This window comes from Panthera pardus, unplaced genomic scaffold (genome assembly GCF_024362965.1).
Source record: "Panthera pardus isolate Hobbes unplaced genomic scaffold, ASM2436296v1 HiC_scaffold_2, whole genome shotgun sequence".
NCBI lineage: Eukaryota > Metazoa > Chordata > Mammalia > Carnivora > Felidae > Panthera > Panthera pardus.
Window position 1 is genome coordinate 28252877 of NW_026526765.1, and position 15168 is coordinate 28268044.

At 38.0% G+C, this 15168-nt stretch overlaps 1 protein-coding gene across 1 annotated transcript in view; it reads left to right on the forward strand.

Annotated features, from left to right (window-relative positions):
* The window catches only part of SPEF2 (sperm flagellar 2), a 184227-nt gene that overhangs the window by 14679 nt on the left and 154380 nt on the right, over nt 1-15168 (forward strand). Inside the window, exons 3-6 of the mRNA XM_019450660.2 lie at nt 4853-5105; nt 8166-8336; nt 10774-10914; nt 12380-12444. Coding sequence (XP_019306205.2) covers nt 4853-5105; nt 8166-8336; nt 10774-10914; nt 12380-12444 — 630 coding nt within the window. The remainder of the gene's footprint in view (nt 1-4852; nt 5106-8165; nt 8337-10773; nt 10915-12379; nt 12445-15168) is intronic.

Below are 15168 nucleotides of genomic sequence, written 5' to 3' on the forward strand. Positions count from 1 at the left end.
TTTTTTTTTTTACTATCTTCATAGAGTTGCCTTTTCTAGAATGTCATATAGTTGGAATGATACAATAGTAGACTTTTGGCTTCATTCACTTGGAAATATGCATTTAAATTTCCTCCATGTCTTCTCATGGCTTGGTAGCTCATTTCTTTTTGCACTGGATAATATTTCATTGTCTGGATATACCGGTTTATTTATCCATTTATCTACTGAAGGACATCTTGGTTGCTTCCAAGTTTTAGCAATCATAAGTAAAGCTGCTATAAATATCCACATGTAGGTTTTGTGTGGACATAACACTTCGACTCCTTTGGGTGGATAACAAGGAGCACAGTTGTTAACCTCATGTGATAGCAGTACGTTTCGTTATAGGAATGAACTGGCTTCCTGAGTGGTTGTACCATTTGCATTCTTCCTAGCAGTGAGCGAGAGTCCTTGCTGCTTCACATCCTTGCCAACATTTAGCGCTGTCAGTGTTTTGAATTTAGGCCATTCTAGTAGGAGTATTGTGGTATTTCCTTGTTATTTTAAATTCCAGTTCTGAAAGTTGCACAGTATGTATGATTATTCTTTGTGCTCCAAGCATTGTCCCTGGCCCATAGCTGACACACAATCATATTTTTCTATTGAATAAATGCATGATGTCAGAAAGCATGCCTGTTTAGCCATAGACGACTTAAAGCACCATACCAGCCAGATGATGTATGTAGTATTTCAGGTATACTAAATTAGCTTTTGTCAGCAGGGCCATAGAGGCTCTTTGTGTGAAATGGAAAAAGGGACCTCATCTGGATGGACACAGTTGTAAACACACAGGTCTTAGTGAACAGAGAGGCCTTTGTGCAAAGGAGAGGAACCCCTTTTTGGCTGAAACAGCCTTGCATCAGGGACAGGGATTGGCAAGCTGAGCACAGGACAGTGTCATACTCTTGCCCCACCCTTGGACAGGGGTGCCCCTGAGTAATATCATATGTAACAGCCCTCTTTTTCACCTGCTGCAAACAACTAACTAACTTTCTATCCCACTGAGAATCATTTCCTTAATGTGAGAAGAGGGACCCACTTGTTCAGACAACCAAATTCTATTCATCTTGAATTCTTGGAACAACACACCTTTTTTCCCCAGGGGCACATGGTCTTTGAAAGAAGGCAAGGATCAGTAAATCCATGGATGTGACCTTTATAGTAGTGTATTTAATGGGGAAAAGTATCCTTCTTTGTCAAAGCCTGTCTTTTAGGCAGATGTCTAATGCTAGGGCTCATGATTTGGAGTTTTTGTTTCATATTTTTAGTGTCTTTAGTCTAAAATATGAATGTTGCCTATAACTGAAGTTATTTGCCTTAGAACTTCTTAATTCTGAGAACTCATCTAACTCTGAAAGAATTCTCTGTTCTAGGATATGTTTAGTTCACCTCACAGGGTGAAAAATGAGCAGATCAGTTAAAAGAATAAAATGTAAAGGAGCTTGGATATCCCTGGGGGGACAGCTTCTACTTACCTTGTAAGTAAGATGTGTTCCCTCACCAGGTGACAAGGAGGAGAGAAGATAGATAATCTCTTGGCAAATAAGAACTGCAAGTATCAGATACCTAAAATAATTTAAATAATCCTAAGAATGTCTTATGTCTTAGAAAAATCACAAGAAAATTTGATTTTCCCTCTAAGTTCTAGAATAGGAATAAATAAAAAATAAACACTAATCAGCTAAGCTAAGAATTGTGGCAACCAAAGTAGGAGACACAAAAGTTTTATCTCCTAAACCAATGAATGTAATGCTAAAATTATCATGAACAAACATGTCACATGAGTTGCCATGAACTTATTACTTTCTTTTTTATGTTACATCCTACAGATGGCATTGCTTGCTCATGAAAAAAATAATACTGTGGAGGGGATTTGTCTCAAATGAGGTTTTTGTTCTTGATTATCTTCCTTCCACTTTGTATGAAAGGGAAAACCCTTCCATGCTCAAATTACCAGTAGCGTGTTTTTGTCCAGTCAACAAAGAAAAGCAAGGAAAGACAAACTTCTTCCTCTCCCCTTGCCCATTCACTACCCTCTATGCAACATATATACAACATCTGGGGATTTGCTGTAAGAAAACTGAGACATCAAGTATTAAAAACAAACAAACACTACACATAGAGGAGAAGACTTTTCCCAGAATACATTCCTTATTCCCTCAGAGGTTATCATTTGCATCATATACTCTGTCTCCAGAGCAAAGATGTCCTTACAGTTTGCCTGTATACAAAAACATGTTGATTTTCATGCAAACTGATTGAGCATATGCTATGCCAAGAGTGGACTTCCACCAGTTTACGCACTAGTTATGCTCTTAAAATGTCGTTTTTATGTATTGAAAACTTCCAGAGAGAAGCACTGTTATTCCTGGCTCTTCAGCCAGTTCATAATAGCCATTTTAAAGCCTAATGTGTGGCTGATATTTAATACTAATAGGCTTACACTGCATTCCTGGGGCCATGTAAAACAAGTAAGAGGAGAGGAAGTGCTCTCCACTTTTACTGGGTGCAGGGCTAAGTTTTGATAAAATTTGGAAATGGATAGTGTTTGCTTTGGGATTTTCCCTCCTGAATTTTGATGCCCCTAATCTCTGTAGCCCAAGGTTATGATCCAGGCCAAAGCTCCGACAAGTGGCTCTCTGGTGGTCTTTCCAAATATGTGTAGTAGGCAAGACATATGGGGCTTTTAGGATAGGAAGGGCATGAAAGAATAACTGTGCGGGAAGAACAAGAAGGGGTGTCACGTGCCTGTCCGGGGAAGGTAGGCACAATCGTTGACCTAACTGTCCTTTGCGACTATACCCTGCAAAACGTGGTCTGCTTTACTCATTTTAGGCAGATGGTTGTCATATCAAACTGTAAGGTCATTTGTGGGGAAGCAGACTGCAAACCTGGACATAAGAAGACCTAAAAAAATGTTACTCTTACTTAGAGATTTCCTGTAGCATCCAATATTTATTCTCAGCCCCTCCGAGACCTGTTTCTCTTTTATAAATTCAAACTATTGTATTGTATTCAAAGTTTGTTGATGTGGTTTGATACGCTAAGTATACTTTACCAAATATTTCTGCTGAAAGAATAATAGTAAACGGAGGAAATAGGACAGTAAGTTATACCATATAACTAGAAAAGGAAATCAGGTTACTATGTCACTATTTTTGTTAACATTGGCCTTCCCATGATATTGACTCCTTATTCATATTTAGAAATCATTCATATATTTCCTCAGCCCTACCTCCTTTTAGAGCATGGGTTTTTAATTTGTAGTGAATGGGCACTTTTAGGCTAGATTTTAGGAGTTTCACAAACATCCAGAAATGGGATACATATTTTGTGTATATGCACGGATGTGTTTTCTTTCTTGTGGAACAGGTTCCATGGCACTCATCAGATTTTCTGTGGTATCTGTGATCAAAAAAAAAAAAAAAAATTAAGTGTGAAGGAATCTCTATAAACCTCTACATACTTAATTGAGGTCGTTGAATATCATTGTACCTTCCCCAAATAACTTTATAGTCCAAAATGAAGTCATTGAGTGAAAAACCCTATATGAGAAATTCTACCCAATAGGTGCCAACCCCCTTTTAACTACAGAATCTTTTTTTGTGGGGTTGAGGGAGGTTGGGACTTTGACTTATATTGAAGTATATTCAGTATGTTTTTTTCCTGTATATTTTTTCCATCCTTCAAGTATATTCAGCATATTTTTTTCCAACACTGAATGTTGGCAAGTTAAAATAAGGAGGAAATAAGCCAGTGGTTAAAACTGATATTTGCATCTAGTTGGAACATAAAGAGGCCCAAGAATTGAAAATGCATCCAGCATCTCTTTGGCCATCTTTTTGTCACTAGATTCATAGGCTCATTGACAGCCCTAAATCATTTGAGACCCATATTCCAACACTTACCTCAGTTTATCATTTTTTGTTCACTCATGTGTTGTCCTGCTGTGAGCCCCTCAAGGCAGGGAATACAATGTATTCATCTTTGTAAGACTTTAATAAACTTATTAAAATCTCATAGGTGATTCAAAGATAACTTAAAATTAGAAAGTCTTTACTGATTCTTAAAGTAGTAATATAAACTTTAAAGTGAAGATTGCATAATTAATTAGATTGCTTAGCTAATATTATTTAATTAAATATTTCTGACAGTACCTGAGAGGATTGTTGTTAAAGTTGTCAGTGCAACATTTAGGGCTATTTTCAGACTCGAGCAATAATATCATTTAAAGCAATGGAAATTTAATTTTTTTAATGTTTATTTATTTTTGAGAGAAAGAGAGACTGAGTATGGGCAGGGAAGGGGCAGAGAGAGAGGGAGACACAGAATCCAAAGTAGGCTCCAGGCTCTGAGCTGTCAGCACAGAGCCTGACATGGGGCTTGAACCCACAAATCATAAGATCATGACCTGAGCTGAAGTCGGCTGCTTAACCGACTGAGCCGCCCAGGCACCCCTAAAGAAATGGAAATTTAAATTACAGCTTTGCCTTCTGAGTAAAATATTTTTTTAAAACCATAGTTGTTTTTCTGTTTAGAAGAAAGCAGTTATCTGTTTTTTGTATTGACTTCCTATAAAAATTCTAGCATCTACTTAAGCAGAAAAGTATAAAATGAGTTTTAGTTTCACCATTCAAGAGAAATAAGTGGGTGGAGTTGTAGACAATAGAAAATCTCAATGTATTTACATGACTGAGTGGTTTTACAGAGGAACGATATATTGTAAAGACCATGGGATAATTCATCATATCAGATCATGATCATGCGTCGGATATTTGTTGTTTTTAATTCAATGTCAGTGTCTAATTATGTAAAATATTTTAATGCCTAGAGTTTCAAGTGCCAAACTTAATAATTTTTCTCGCTTGGAGCCAACACTTCACCTTCTGGGTGTGCAGTTTGATCAGAATGTGGCCCACAGCATCATCACAGAAAAGCCTGGGGCGGCAACAAAACTTTTGTATCAGTTGTACACTGTTCTTCAGAAAAAGAAGAAAAGTGGGCTGACCACAGTGGAAATGCGAACCATGCAGCCCCCAGCAAATGCCAGACACCAAAACATGAAAAGTGAGGCTTTTCGAGATGTAAGTACACAAAGAAACATAAGCCTACCACCATGTAAAACTTGGTAAGGAGACATGACAGTGATGTTGCCTTTCAAAAAAGCCCCATTGGGTATCTGTGTCCCTTATGTACATTATTGGTCATACTTGGGTTTTGTTTTATATTAATATTTTCAATTCATGTATCCATTTTTGACGTCTCCCTCCACATGGCTACTAGTATATCAAATTCTGTGTGTTCCTAATTCCAAGTGTTTTCATGCCTTGCTCCTCTCCCTATTTCTGCCTCTGTCATATCTGCTCATATCCCTGCATGAATTACTACCACAACCTACTAACATTTCTCCCGGTCTTCTGGCTTTCCGCCAGATGTCAATCAACTGCTAGATGAATCTTCCCAAAATTCCACTTGCACTGGGTTCTTTGGTCAGAAACCTCTCATTTTACGTATGTCCTGTCTCCAACCTGGACTCACTGACATTCAAGATCTTTCACTAAATGGTCTCAACCTCTCTGACTGCATTTCTTCATAGTCTTCAGCATAAAGTCTGTCTTTTCTACATTGATCAGCAACCTATCCTTGAACAACTCTTGTATATCTCTCCTCCTCCCTCCCTTTCACCCAAGCTTATACTTCTCATCTCTCCTCTTCCTGCAAGCTTTTCTCCATCTACTTCTGTGGCAACCTTCCCAGTACACATGGATTCCTCCTAGGGCACACGTAATTCTCACTCTCTGGTGTTAAACTCCTGCTGTTGATATTGTTGGCTGACTTTCATGATTTATCTGTCATAAGGTCTCACAAGATTTTTAGTTCTTTAAGTTCAAGGAATATGCCTGGTGCAATGATTTGAACATTGCAAATTGTCATTAAGTGTGTTTTGGTTAATCGATACAACATTTTAGTTGACGGTTCTCTCTAGTTCCTGTGCTACTTCCTTATGGTAAGTGAAGTACATTAACTCTTCCAGGCCTCTAGGATAATGGGGGGTGCTGCCCTGATGGAGTGCACTAAATAGAAATGGAAACAATTAAACATGTACATTGAATTTATGAAGAAACAATGACATAATAGATGTGAGGGCCATCTGCACTTTCAGATTTTCCTATTCTCATGAGTCTTATGAGCCTGGTAGAAGAATGAGCTCAGCAGCCATGGAGAGCTGGAATTGGATTAGGCTTACAGCCAAAGAACATGGTATCCCATCCTGCCTCCTTCACGTGCAAGGTGACTAACTTTGAACCAATCCCTGAAACACTCTCAGCCTCTATTTCTCTATTTTCCCAACTGTTAAAAACAAAATTGGTTATCTCCACCTGCCTCAGAGTTAGGCTTTTTTTTTTTCAGTTTTTAAGGAAACAATACAAAAAAAATTCTTTATTAAGTGTAAAACAGTCAACAGCAACAAGTGCTGTAAGAGCTGTGTAGTTGAGGCCAAAAAGAAACCATTAGGTTTAAAGTTGGCCATGGTGACCTTCCCAGAGTCAATCATTCGTTTGTTGAACAAATATTTGTTGGGTTCCTATTTTATGTTAGGCAATTGCACTATGACCAGCACAAGGATGGTCCCAATCCCCTTGGAGATAAAATTCAGGGGAGAGAAAAATGTTTCAGTGGAGTAGTGTGGAATGTGGTGAGTTGAATAGTCAACTGAGATGAAGAAGACTGAAGCATAGACTATTCATTCAAGAAATGTGGAGGGAAAAGAGAAGAGAAAATGAGAACAGTAGCTGCAGGAGAGAAGCTCAAGAGAAACATGAGGTTATTTGTTTCCTTTATGGACATAGAGACTGGGACAACTTGCCAGTTGAGAAAAAGAATCAGTGGCAGGAGATGACTGGTGTGAGAACCAAGTGGAACAAGGTTCTCAAGGGAAGAAAAGAGGATGCGACTGATGGGCCAGGTGGAGGAGGAGATATGTTAGGAAGAAGTTAGACATGCCTTTTTCTTTGATACCAGATGGAAGAAAATTCAGGTGTCTATTGCATAATAATATTGACTAAAACTTATTGATTGTACACAGGGAGGTGCAAAGCCCTGTTCCAGGGGCTGTGCATCTGTTATCTCCTTTGATCTTCACAACACTCTTATGAGATAGGTGCTTTTGTTATTCCCATTTTACAGATGATGAAACTGAGATGTAGAGGGATTAAGTAACTTGCCCAACTTAATGCAGCTAGTAGGGGGTAGAGTTGTAACAAACCTAGGCACTGGGTCTCTACTCTTAACAGTAGACTCCATTATCTCTCAGTGAGTATTTCCTGGGTTGGGGAGAGGATAATAATTAAGCTGAAGATCTAGATATCGTATTGAGGTAGAAAAGTAGGATGTTCAAGGACCTGGCATTTTTGTTGCCTCTGAAGATGGAGGCCAGGCGATTTTTAACGACGAGAAAAGCAGGAAGGTGTGTATGGGCGTAAAGTCAGCTGATAGGTCCTTAAACGATCTTCTGAGTAAGTGCCAGCATCTACTGAGGCGGTTTTAGAAGAGAAGGACCAAAAATTTTTTGAGCAACAGTAACATTTGAAAAAAAAAAACTTTTAGTAAGTCTTTGGCTTTTAAGGAGATTACTTTTGGATATAAACATTTTAGTTAAAAGCATCAGCCATATTGCTTTGACGTTCATTTTCTTATATTGTTACACTCTCGTTCCCAGTGGCCTGGAAGTTTTAATGTTTCTTCACTCTTTACTAGGAGGTAGCTTAAATAATGGAAAGAATCTGGCTTCTCATATTATCTCGTATATGTTGAATTGGTTTTATAAAATTATTCTTATGAAAATGTACTTCTAAGAATTCATTCACGTAATGAATACTATTTATTAAAAATTAAACTCAGGGCAAAAAAATATAAAAGTATATATGAGACTATTTTATAAGAAGGAATTCAGATCATGTTTTTATTGTTTTTATGTAAATTAAAGATATAAGTGATTAGTATTGGGCTTGAGTTTAGTTTAACCATCAAAAATAGTATTTCGTAGAAATTTTATTTTGAAGACAAATTTTATGTGCGCTTATAATGACAATACACTTTTATTTTCTAATAACGAAATCTTTTGAAATGCTTTCTTCATTTAGAGACTTAGAAACCTGATACCACGTCAAACTGATTTCAATCTGATGTGGGTTACACACAGGTTTCAAGAAAAATATAGACACATGAGAGAAGATCTTGTCCGCATGCATTCTGAGAAACTTGAAAAATTTCAAAAACTCAAGGAAGAACAAAGATGTTTTAATATTGAAAAGGTTTTATAGTACAACTTTTCCAGAAATTCATTAGTGCATAGTAGTATACTGTTTGCGATTTATGCCGATAGTACACATTGCATAAGCATTAATGTGGCTCAAGTTGCATGTTCCTTTGACTCGTGCTCTGCCCCACTCTCACCTTTCTCTCCCCTCAGTTTCCCCTTTTCTCTATCCCCACTCCTGCTGTCACCTCTCCCTGAGACCAAGAACAAGAACTGCCATTCTCTGGAGTGGCAGGACCACTTGATCTCTTTTTTAAGTTATCTGGTTGAAATTAATGCTTCCGATGCCTTAGTGATGGGGGATTGCTACTAACTGCTCCAGTGAGGGCTTACGGCTGTTTTCCCCACTAAGGGCTGTGGAACAGGATTCCGCCTCCCTGGTCCCTCTTCTGCAATCCCTTGGTCTTCCTGTCCTGCCTCATTTTTCTCATCCTGGCAATGTAGGGTGATTTTCTGTTTGCTTCCCTTTCCAACACCCTTAAACATCTCTTAACTTCTTTCTGGCCCCTCTTGCTTTGACTAATTCTCTGCTGTTTCTCAAATTCCTTTGAAAATCTTTAGTGATCTCCTATGCCTTTAAGAACATGAGCACATGACTGGTGTGTGGAATCATTAAAGATTTTTAAGAGAATTTCAGATGACTAAGTATATGGAATGTGTAAACTACAGGCAAAAGGATTATAGTTTTCTTCATTGCACTATAAATCACTTGTTAAATTCATATATTTAGAATGACAAGAAATTAAAATATCCTGGATGTAGTCATCCCCCTGTGTGGAGGGAGGGAACGATGAGAGACAAACTCTGGCAGATTTTATGATCCCATTAGTTGCCAGAGAGTAAAGGGTTGGGCTTCCCCTTCACATTGCATGGCAAGGAGACGAGGCACTCTTAAAGTAGTGTTTGAAACCAAGTGCTGGGACTCTAATTTTTAAGGAACCAGCCTGTCTAACTGTGATGCATCAAGTGTAATGCAGAAAGTCTCCAAAGAAAGTTGGGAGAAAGGTAATATGAAACCATTAAATATCTGAAATAACTTATGTTAACAATGGTAGAAAGCAAATAGGACAAAGGGCAAAGCCTATGTATTCCTGGTTTTCTAAAGACGAAAAGATCTTTAGATTTTGGAAAGTAAAATGGCAAGAAAAAAATTTAAATATATTTAAATTATAATTTTTGACTTGTTAGTGGTTAACTAAAGTTTCTCATCTTTGGGTATAGGAACTAATGCTGTTATTAGTTCTTTAATGTAATGCTTTAGTAGTAAAGCCATGATTAATTTTACATGTTACTTTTTTTAAATGTTTATTTTGAGAGAAAGAGAGAGAGAGAGAGAAAGAGCATGAGCAGGGGGAGGACAGAGAGAGAGGGAGAGAGAGAATCCCAAGCAGGCTCCACGCTGTAAGCACAGAGCCTGATGCAGGGCTTGATCCCATGAACTGTGAGACCATGGCCTGAGCTGAAATTAAGAGTCGGATGCTTAACCAACTGAGCCACATGAGCCACACAGGAGACCCTTTACATGTTCCTTCTTAGAACATTTATTTTTTTTAATATTTCATTTGATTCTCACTATTATTTTTCTTTTACTTGTACCCTCCTGCTTATTTTCTACTTAAAATAATTACTGCCTACATAGAGAAGAGATGATCCAATAATGGTATCACATAATTCAGTATTTAATCCAATATTTGAGGTTGCTTGTGAATTCATTTTTTAAAGTGTGACTGAGTTTTGGGGAAGTTTGTCATTTCTTCTGGGTTCCCCAGAAGTCCTCCTAGAGACCATCTCCTAGATGGAACTTTCTCTGCAGACCGTCTTTAGAGACAGCATTTTCTCTTTACATTATTGGGCAGGTCAGGAAGGTGGAATTAGGAAAGAATTATACTCTTCTTTGTATTTGAGGCATTTTTATTACCCTTTTGGTATCATCACCCAGAATGAAGATATACACATTTGATAGGCAAAATTTGATGATTCCAAAATTGTATTAATATTATACTTTTCAAGATGAGTCATGTTGAGGGTACCTGGGTGGCTCATTTGGTTGAACATCTGACTTCGGCTCAGGTCATTATCTCATGGCTCATGAGTTGAAGCCTCGTGTCGGGCTCTGTGCTGACAGCTCAGAGCCTGGAGCTTACTTTCGATTCTGTGTCTCCCTCTCTCTTTCTGCCTCTTCCCTGCTCACTATCTCTCTCTCAAAAAAAAAAAAAAAAAATACAAACATTAAAAAATTAAAAAAAAAAAAGATGAGTCATATTGACATCTGCTTCCTAACATTACACAGTTGTGGCACTTAGTCCATTGGTAAATTGCTGAGTTCTGAAAGTTTCAATGGAAAAATGTATGTATGTGTACCTGTGAGTGTATAATATAGTCTGTTGTTCTAATGAGTGGAATAACTAAACTAGTGTATATGGGATATCCAGCAACGCTTGAGCAGAAGACGACAAAATGAAATAATGGCCAAAATCCAAGCAGCTATCATTCAGATTCCTAAACCTGCATCTAATCGTACTTTGAAAGCACTTGAGGCCCAAAAAATGATGAAAAAGAAAAAAGAGGCAGAGGTAAGGTGATAATCCTTTAATATGGTGTTGTGTTAATCTTAATGAAAGACTGATCTTTTTCTAAAACGTATAGAGAGAACTCCTCCAACTTCTTAGTTCCTTTTCTAATGATCTGTGTCATCGTTCCTTCTGATTCAAAAGCCCTCCACTGCACGCATATCTAATCCATTTTATACTGTTGTTTGTTCAGAATCAGAGAATGTAGCTTTAGGTCAGGGATAAGAAACTCATATTAAATGACAATACCAATCTGGCCTTCTGTGTTGAGAAGGATCCTGTGATCACATAAAAACTATTATAGAATGGTGCTTCTGTGATGAGTCATAACAGCCATGGGCACAGAGGTGTCATTCAAGGTACACATACTATATATATTCCAACAGTATTTTACTCAGTTCTTTCTCATTATGCATTTTTCTGAGTCCAGAAATGTTAAGTGGTTTGCTTGCTATCTTCCAATTTAAGATACCTATACTAGTGATATTTTACTGGCCCGTACCAGCTGTCAGTCATTCCAGTAGGATACAATGTGCTTATATTTCACAGGGAGCAGTACTACGTTTTGATACTAATTCCTGGAATCTACACTGCTTATGCTACAGTGGTTATTAATGATAGTCTCTCCTGTGACCTCTGGAAAAGAATAATAGCTACTATTTATTGTGAACCTGCTATATGTCAGTCTGTGTTGGCCACTTTATTTTATCTTATTATCTTTATTTTTTAAAAACTCTCCAAGTAGGGTATTGTTGCCCCCCATTTCTAAGTAAGGAAACTTAGACTCCGAAAGCCTCCATGTTTCACTCTCGTCCCCAGTGCTGGCAAAGCAGAGACAGCACGTCTCTCCGATATCTAAATCCCTTGTGTTTTATGTTAATCCACATTTCTTTATTTTTTTAATATTTGAAAAATATCTTATACTTGGAATCTAAAGAATAATAACCACAGAGGTTTTTCAGACCCAAATTTTAGGAAAGTGTGTAGTTTTTATATTTCTCTAAGTTGATTAAAGTTTATTAATAAGTATTTGCACTAGATAGGAGATGAGCTAAACTAATTCTGAGAGAGCAAATTAATAACATACATAAAGTTGCACAAGAAATGCTTAAAACATCTGAGACAACAATTTTTGAAGAAGTATTTATATCCAAATAATGCTTATGCTCATTTAAAAGAATTGCAAATAAAAATGCATGGCCTGACTCTTTGGTAATCTTCATTTTCATCAAATGTTACACTGTCAGAACTGGAATCATGAGCGGAATGATTCAGGTTAGGCAGTTTTCACATTCTCTGAGGTATATTTAGCCTAATCAGAATTATAAAAATATTCTAGAGTACAGCTTTTTGTATCTTAGCTCCTAATTGGTTTGGGTTAGTAGTACAAAGCATCTTGTAAACTTGCAAAATGAAGATTTTCACTGGTTTCTAGAGGCAGAAAACTGATAATGACTTTTCTTTAAAGGATGTGGCCAATGAGATTAAGAAGTTTGAAGCATTAATAAAAAAGGATCTCCAGGCAAAAGAAAGGTGAGATGTGAATTGTTTTAACAGTCACAAAACTGCATTTTGTCCTATCTATAACTTTTAAATATTTAGAAATAGTTTATTGGAAGTAGCTGCTCCAAAGATCTTTTTACTTTGTAGAATCTTCATGACGAGAATATATGAAGGAAGGTAAATGAGCTAACATTCAGATTAATTGTTCATTAACAACTTTTGTGGAGATCAGAAGGGAAAGTGGCTATTATGAGATGTGAATTTAGTTTTCTATGCTATGCTTACTGTCCTAAATTCACACACTTTTAAAACATTCACGAAAATTGTTGCAAGTTACCACTAATTTAAATTTGTCACGGTAAAGCCTTTATTAGACTCTAGTTGGTTTCTTTCATGTTGCAACCTCAGCATTTAGCACAGGGACCAGCAATAAAAAGTTGTCAGATGAGTTCAACTGTCACTAAGATGGTCAGTTCCATGAGTTCGTTGCAAAAAATGCCTGGTTAATGGGCTTCATTTGCTTAAAGATAAAGATCCTCTCCCTTTATCATTCCTATTAGGGGTCATTGACTCACAGAAGATAATTGATTAGGGATTATAGATTACGTAGGTAGGAGCAACTCGAGTTCTTCTGCATTTTTAAATGGAAACTACCTAGATTCTAGTCACTTACATTTTATGGAACATGAATTAAATCTCTGTTAAAGAAGAAAATAGGCACAAATTATGTAAGTCAGTTCCACAGTAGTATTTCTGAGGGAAGGAAACAAATGAAAAGGAATAAGGAAAAGAAGAACAGATGGTGAGGAAGTCAGGTACGGAATGAAAATAAAGCAAAATGAAGGATACATACATTACCTTTTCTTCTATCCTCTGCAGAAACTCTTTTTTTTTCTTTCCACTTGAGACAGAGACAGCATGACTGGAAAGGGGCAGAGAGAGAGGGAGAGAGAATCCCAAGCAGTCTCCTTGCTGCCAGCACAGAGCCCGATGCAGAGCTCGAACCCACAAAACCGTGAGATCATGACCTGAGCTGAAACCAAGAGACAGATGCTTAACTGACTGAGCCACCCAGGTGCCCCGAAACTCTTGATGCCCTATTCTGATTCCCACTGCCATTTATCAGTACTGCCCCTGACTGCTAAAGAAAACACAATCCAAGCCTACCTACCCATGTAGCCACCATCCAAACCCCACCATACCCCTCTGGACTGGCCCATGAAACCACTGGATTTCTTCCAACTCTTTCATTCACCTGACCAGCCACACACTCTGGAGTGATAAACAGATGATATCCACCAGTGCAACCATATTAACATATTGAAATACTTCTGTTACTTGTAGGCGAGTGGTATTATTCTCTATAGCTCTATGGCCATTCCCTTTCCTGGGACCCCTCAATTTCCACACAGTTTAGCAGCCAGAATTAGCACCAAACACGGCAGTGTATTCTCATTCCTGTACCAACACCCATCTTTGATCGATTAGTGTCCTTGCCGTGTCAGTTTATTAAATAGTTTAAAGACCATCCTTGTACGATACAGCTGCAAACATTTCCTCCGCTCACTATTATTGCCTTTGCCAACCCAACCTGAAACTAAGTCTCTCTATCAGTTAGCTTTAGAAACCCCAAACAAGAGTGGGTTAAATTAATTAAATAATTAAATAAGTTTACTTCTCTCTCATGTAAGAGAAGTCAAAATGTAAGCAGCTCAAAGCATGTGTTGGAGCTCCAAAGTCATCAAAGACAGGCTTTCCTTTAGCTCCACTGCTCTTTTGTGTCTTTTTTTGTCCCCAAATTCACATTCACAATACAAGATGGCTCCTGGGGCTCTGGCCATTTGGCCCATGTTCTAGATGTAAGGAAGGAGGATAGGCAAAAAGTAGGTATCTGAAATAGCTGAAATAGCTCCTTCTAAGAACCTTCCCCAAAGTCCAAGGTAACATTTGTGCTTCCATTTTATTGGCCAGAATTCAGTCACATGGCCATACCTGCCAAGAATGGAAGGCTTGGAAATGTAGTGTTTATCTGGGTACATTGTTTTCCTGAATAAACACTGGGGCTCTGTTTTGAGGAAAAAGGGAAGGAAATAGCATCGTCTATACAGGTCCTTTCTATGTGGAAGCCTTCACTTGATCTTGCCAGAGACTTAGCACTGGGAGACATGAGATACAGACAGCCATGCTTCAATTTTGAGAGCGGCAGGATAGGCCTTGGGGCAGCCAGACTCCCTGGACTAGTCACCTGTGACTGTGCAGCCTCATCTGGGACTCCAGTCCCTTCCAGTATGCCGCAAATGAGCATTTTCTCTTTAAAGAATGTCGGGAGGCACCAGTCTGGAGCAAACTTGTAAAGAAAACAGAAGTTATGGTACAGTATGGCCTTTGTTAAGTCCCTTTTATTAATCACTACATTAGTTCATTCTGAATATTTAGCTTAGGATCAAGCATGTTCTGGGCTCTTTCAAAAACTTCACACTACTTGATACCAGAAAGCGCTAAAATCTCCCAAGTTGACCAGAAGGAGCAATTTCTGCAGCTGCCTCTTTCACAAGCCTGCTCCTGAAACAGTTTCTCAGAGATATCACCTCAAAGTCCATCTTTTTTCTCTTGTGGAGAAGTGAAATGTTTTCTCAGAGCAACACAAGAGTTCCCATGGCTGCTTCTTCCTCACATGTACAATGTCTTTGTTTTCTAAAACAAACAATAAATGCTATCTGCTATTTTTTTTTAGCTGAGATTGTTGGCTGCTGT